Below are 5,000 nucleotides of genomic sequence, written 5' to 3'. Positions count from 1 at the left end.
GAAATCTCAAAGAAGCCCACGTTCAAGGTATTACTCAGTAAATACATATATATCTTAACTTAAGATTGACTCTTCTAGCTTAATTCAAATTGAATTTTTTGGAATCCTTTTATTCGCGAGGAGCTGGATGAGAAGAAACTCTCACGTCCGGTTCTGTAGTAGAGATGGAATTCAGAAACAACCATCAACTATAACCCCAAAAGAACCAGATTCCGTAAACAACATAGAGGAAGAATGAAGGGAATATCTTATCGAGGTAATCATATTTCTTTCGGTAAATATGCTCTTCAAGCACTTGAACCTGCTTGGATTACATCTCGACAAATAGAAGCAGGCCGACGAGCAATGACACGAAATGCACGTCGTGGTGGAAAAATATGGGTACGTATATTTCCAGACAAACCAGTTACACTAAGACCCGCAGAAACACGTATGGGTTCAGGAAAAGGATCCCCTGAATATTGGGTAGCTGTTGTTAAACCGGGGCGAATACTTTATGAAATGGGTGGAGTAACAGAAAATATAGCCAGAAGGGCTATTTCACTAGCAGCATCCAAAATGCCTATACGAACTCAATTCATTATTTCGTAATGTAATAGACAAAAATGTAGAAAGGGCTCTTAGATATGAAACAAAACCACATGTTTCTTTTTTTTTGGACAAAAATATTTCTTTTTTTTTCTTCGCCCTTTGCATTCAAATGCATTCAAATAACGGATTAAAAAAATGATTCAACCTCAGACCCATTTAAATGTAGCAGATAATAGCGGGGCTCGAGAATTGATGTGTATTCGAATCATAGGAGCTAGCAATCGTCGATATGCTCATATTGGTGACGTTATTGTTGCTGTGATCAAAGAAGCAGTACCAAATATGCCCCTAGAAAGATCAGAAGTAGTCAGGGCTGTAATTGTGCGTACCTGTAAAGAACTCAAACGTGACAACGGGATAATAATACGATATGATGACAATGCTGCGGTTGTTATTGATCAAGAAGGAAATCCAAAAGGAACTCGAATTTTTGGTGCAATCGCCCGGGAATTGAGAGAATTAAATTTTACTAAAATAGTTTCATTAGCTCCCGAGGTATTATAAAATGAAATTGTGATCTGTTTCTAGTAGGGTATTTGAAAGAAATAGATTAATTAGTAGATTGTGTCTCACGCATATATCTTTAATAATTCATATCATATTCAAAAATAAATAAGTAAAAAACACGTTGATTATATCAAATTTGGAGAACCCAATAATTTTAGTTCATCATGGGCAGGGACACTATTGCTGAGATAATAACTTCTATACGAAATGCTGATATGGATCGAAAAAGGGTGGTTCGGATAGCATCTACAAATATTACCGAAAATATTGTTCAAATACTTTTACGAGAGGGTTTTATCGAAAACGTGAGAAAACATCGAGAAAACAACAAATATTTTTTGGTTTTAACCCTGCGACATAGAAGGAATAGGAAAAGACCCTATAGAAATATTTTAAATTTAAAACGAATAAGTCGACCTGGTCTACGAATCTATTCTAATTATCAACGAATTCCGAGAATTTTAGGTGGAATGGGTATTGTAATTCTTTCTACTTCTCGAGGTATAATGACAGACCGAGAGGCTCGACTAGAAGGAATAGGTGGAGAAATTTTGTGTTATATCTGGTAATCCTTTATAATATCAAAATTGGATTCGAAACTTCCTATTTGTTAAATTTGTGAAAAAGAAAAAGGGGGGTTGTCTAATATCTTTCTAATTAGTTTATACCTCAAGGGAATTTTAAGAACCAAAATGGAGTCATAAAGCTTTAATTACTGAATCGCTTCCCAACGGTCTATTCCCGATTCGTTTAGATCTGATTCTCAATTCTGTTTCAGGAAAGATCCGACATAGTTTTATACGGATACTGCCAGGAGATAGAGTAAAAATTGAAGTAAGTCCTTATGATTCAACCAAAGGGCGTATAATTTATCGACTACACAACAAAGATTTAAAGGATTAGGTTTTCAACTTCACCATTCCTTTCGGGGGAATACAATTCGAGATGAAAAATTTCAAGAAACTTATTTTCTTCCAAGAAATAGATTAAGAATTAAGGTAAGGAATGAAAAATATGAAAATAAGAGCTTCCGTTCGTAAAATTTGTGAAAAATGTCGACTAATTCGCAGGCGGGGACGAATTATAGTAATTTGTTCCAACCCGAGACATAAACAAAGACAGGGATAATCAGACTTGCCAGAAGAGCCGATGTATAAATAAAGAATCTGTTTTGACATGAAATGGATATATCCATATATCTCTGACTCATATTTACGAGATGATAAAATATGGCAAAAGCTATACCGAAAATTAGTTCGCGTAGGAATGGACGTATTGGTTCACGTAAGGGTGCACGTAGAATACCAAAGGGAGTTATTCATGTTCAAGCAAGTTTCAATAATACCATTGTCACTGTTACAGATGTACGGGGTCGAGTAGTTTCTTGGTCCTCCGCTGGTACTTCTGGATTCAAAGGTACGAGAAGAGGAACACCGTTTGCTGCTCAAACCGCAGCAGCAAACGCTATCCGTACCGTAGTGGATCAAGGTATGCAACGAGCAGAAGTCATGATAAAAGGTCCCGGTCTCGGAAGAGATGCAGCATTACGAGCTATTCGTCGAAGTGGTATACTATTAACTTTCGTACGGGATGTAACTCCTATGCCACATAATGGCTGTAGACCTCCGAAAAAAAGACGTGTGTAGAGCTGAACATTGAAGAAATCTCAAGAGAAATAAAAGATTCGATGATCTAATCAAATAATAGTACTATGGTTCGAGAGAAAGTAACAGTATCTACTCGGACACTACAGTGGAAGTGTGTTGAATCAAGAACAGACAGTAAACGCCTTTATTATGGACGCTTTATTCTGTCTCCACTTATGAAAGGCCAAGCCGACACAATAGGCATTGCGATGCGAAGAGCTTTACTTGGAGAAATAGAAGGAACATGTATCACACGTGTAAAATCTGAGAAAGTCCCACATGAATATTCTACCATAACGGGCATTCAAGAATCGGTACATGAAATTTTAATGAATTTGAAAGAAATTGTATTGAGAAGTAATCTATATGGAACTTCTGACGCGTCTATTTGTGTCAAGGGTCCTGGATATGTAACTGCTCAAGATATCATCTTGCCGCCTTATGTAGAAACCGTTGATAATACACAACATATAGCTAGTTTAACAGAACCAATTGATTTTTGTATTGGATTACAAATAGAGAGAAATCGTGGATATCTTATAAAAACGCCACATAACTTTCAAGATGGAAGTTATCCTATAGATGCTGTATTCATGCCTGTTCGAAACGCGAATCATAGTATTCATTCTTATGGGAATGGAAATGAAAAACAAGAGATACTTTTTATCGAAATATGGACAAACGGAAGTTTAACTCCGAAAGAAGCACTTCATGAAGCATCCCGAAATTTAATTGATTTATTTATTCCCTTTTTACATATGGAGGAAGACAATTTATATTTACAGGACAATCAACACACGGTTCCTTTATCCCCTTTTACCTTTCATGATAAATTGGCTAAACTCATAAAAAACAAAAAAAAAATAGCATTGAAATCGATTTTTATTGACCAATCAGAATTGCCTTCCAGGATCTATAATTGCCTCAAAATGTCCAATATATATACATTATTGGACCTTTTGAATAACAGCCAAGAAGATCTTATGAAAATTGAACATTTTCGTAGCGAAGATATAAAACAGATATTGGGCACTTTAGAAAAATATTTCGTAATTGATTTAGCAAAAAATAAGTTTTAAATCTATTGGACTTATTTAGTCAAAATAGATTGAAATCTTTAGCACAATTAATATATCATATATTATATTAGAAATAAATTCAGAATTAAATTGACTAGATGTATCTAGGGAGAATTCGCTTTGAAGAAACTATTCCCTAGATACACATGTCGTGTTATTTCACAATTGAATCAATTAAAAATAAAAAATTTAAAAAAGACCTAAAGTTAGGGATTTATCAATAGGTAATGTTGCACCAATGCCCAACCAAAGGGCGACTGCGGTACCAATCAAAAAGACAGTCGTCGCTACTGGACGGCGAAATGGATTTTGGAATTTATTAACATTCTCTAAAAAAGGTACTATTAATAATCCCGCAGGTACTGAAACCATTAAAAGAACCCCCAACAATTTATTGGGCACTGTACGAAGTATTTGAAATACAGGAAAGAAATACCATTCAGGTAAGATTTCCAAAGGGGTTGCAAATGGATCTGCCGGTTCACCAATCATTGATGGTTCTAAAACGGCTAAGCCTACATTACATGCAATAGTACCTAGAATTACTACTGGAAAAATATATAAAAGATCATTGGGCCATGCGGGCTCTCCATAATAATTATGACCCATACCTTTAGCCAATTTAGCTCTTAATACAGGATCATTCAAGTCAGGTTTTTTTGTTATTGGGATAGGTGAATTCTTATAGATCCATCCCCCGAGGGAACTGGACATGATAATTTTTAATCATCCAGCTCGAGCAAGAATAAAAAGAACCAAATGAATCCATATATCCATATAAAATATATATATGGTACCTGTCTTTACACATCCACATATATGATAGAGGAATGGTTCAATGTAAGAAAAATTTGACTGAATTCTTTTTTATGGAATTGCAACTATCCATTACAAAACAAAGAATTCCGTTCTTACAAGTAAATACTCAAGACCCGAGTAGGCTTACAAATCAGATCATGATATGATCAAGTGCTTTCTGGGTCGTCTCAGACCTTCTAATTGGTATTTATCTCCAAAATGCTTGGAGATACACATACAAGGTTTGCTTGTTACTAATATAGTCTAGCCTCTCTTCTTCTTTAGATCCCTTGTTTCACTCCGATAGTAGTATTGATCGTGTCAATGCAGAGGAAATGAATACATTTACATACTATTAAATCTTATAAGTGAACTAGAT

General features: G+C 35.2%; 7 protein-coding genes and 1 pseudogene, besides 1 other annotated feature; 7 read left to right on the top strand and 1 right to left on the bottom strand. All coding sequences in view use genetic code 11, as the record gives it.

Annotated features, from left to right (window-relative positions):
- rpl16 (ribosomal protein L16) overlaps window positions 1-591 on the top strand; it is a 1,431-nt gene extending 840 nt beyond the window's left edge. The window contains exon 2 of one mRNA in view: window positions 196-591. Coding sequence (YP_006666067.1) covers window positions 196-591 — 396 coding nt within the window.
- Window positions 1-5,000: part of a sequence feature (large single copy region (LSC)) that runs on past both edges of the window.
- On the top strand, window positions 727-1,095 carry rpl14 (ribosomal protein L14). Its single transcript has one exon. The coding sequence runs from the start codon at window positions 727-729 to the stop codon at window positions 1,093-1,095; it is 369 nt and encodes a 122-aa protein (YP_006666066.1).
- On the top strand, window positions 1,263-1,667 carry rps8 (ribosomal protein S8). The gene has a single exon. The coding sequence runs from the start codon at window positions 1,263-1,265 to the stop codon at window positions 1,665-1,667; it is 405 nt and encodes a 134-aa protein (YP_006666065.1).
- Window positions 1,783-2,100, top strand: C329_pgp033 (translation initiation factor 1; annotated as a pseudogene).
- Window positions 2,113-2,226, top strand: rpl36 (ribosomal protein L36). Its single transcript has one exon. It carries the CDS (start codon window positions 2,113-2,115, stop codon window positions 2,224-2,226), a length of 114 nt encoding a protein of 37 aa, YP_006666064.1.
- rps11 (ribosomal protein S11) lies at window positions 2,328-2,744 on the top strand. Its single transcript has one exon. The coding sequence runs from the start codon at window positions 2,328-2,330 to the stop codon at window positions 2,742-2,744; it is 417 nt and encodes a 138-aa protein (YP_006666063.1).
- On the top strand, window positions 2,810-3,823 carry rpoA (RNA polymerase alpha subunit). The gene has a single exon. The coding sequence runs from the start codon at window positions 2,810-2,812 to the stop codon at window positions 3,821-3,823; it is 1,014 nt and encodes a 337-aa protein (YP_006666062.1).
- petD (cytochrome b6/f complex subunit IV) overlaps window positions 4,013-5,000 on the bottom strand; it is a 1,225-nt gene continuing 237 nt past the window's right edge. Inside the window, exon 2 of one mRNA in view lies at window positions 4,013-4,487. Coding sequence (YP_006666061.1) covers window positions 4,013-4,487 — 475 coding nt within the window.

The sequence above is a fragment of the chloroplast genome of Capsicum annuum (genome assembly GCF_002878395.1).
Source record: "Capsicum annuum chloroplast, complete genome".
NCBI lineage: Eukaryota > Viridiplantae > Streptophyta > Magnoliopsida > Solanales > Solanaceae > Capsicum > Capsicum annuum.
This window is presented reverse-complemented; position numbering and strand designations above follow the sequence as displayed.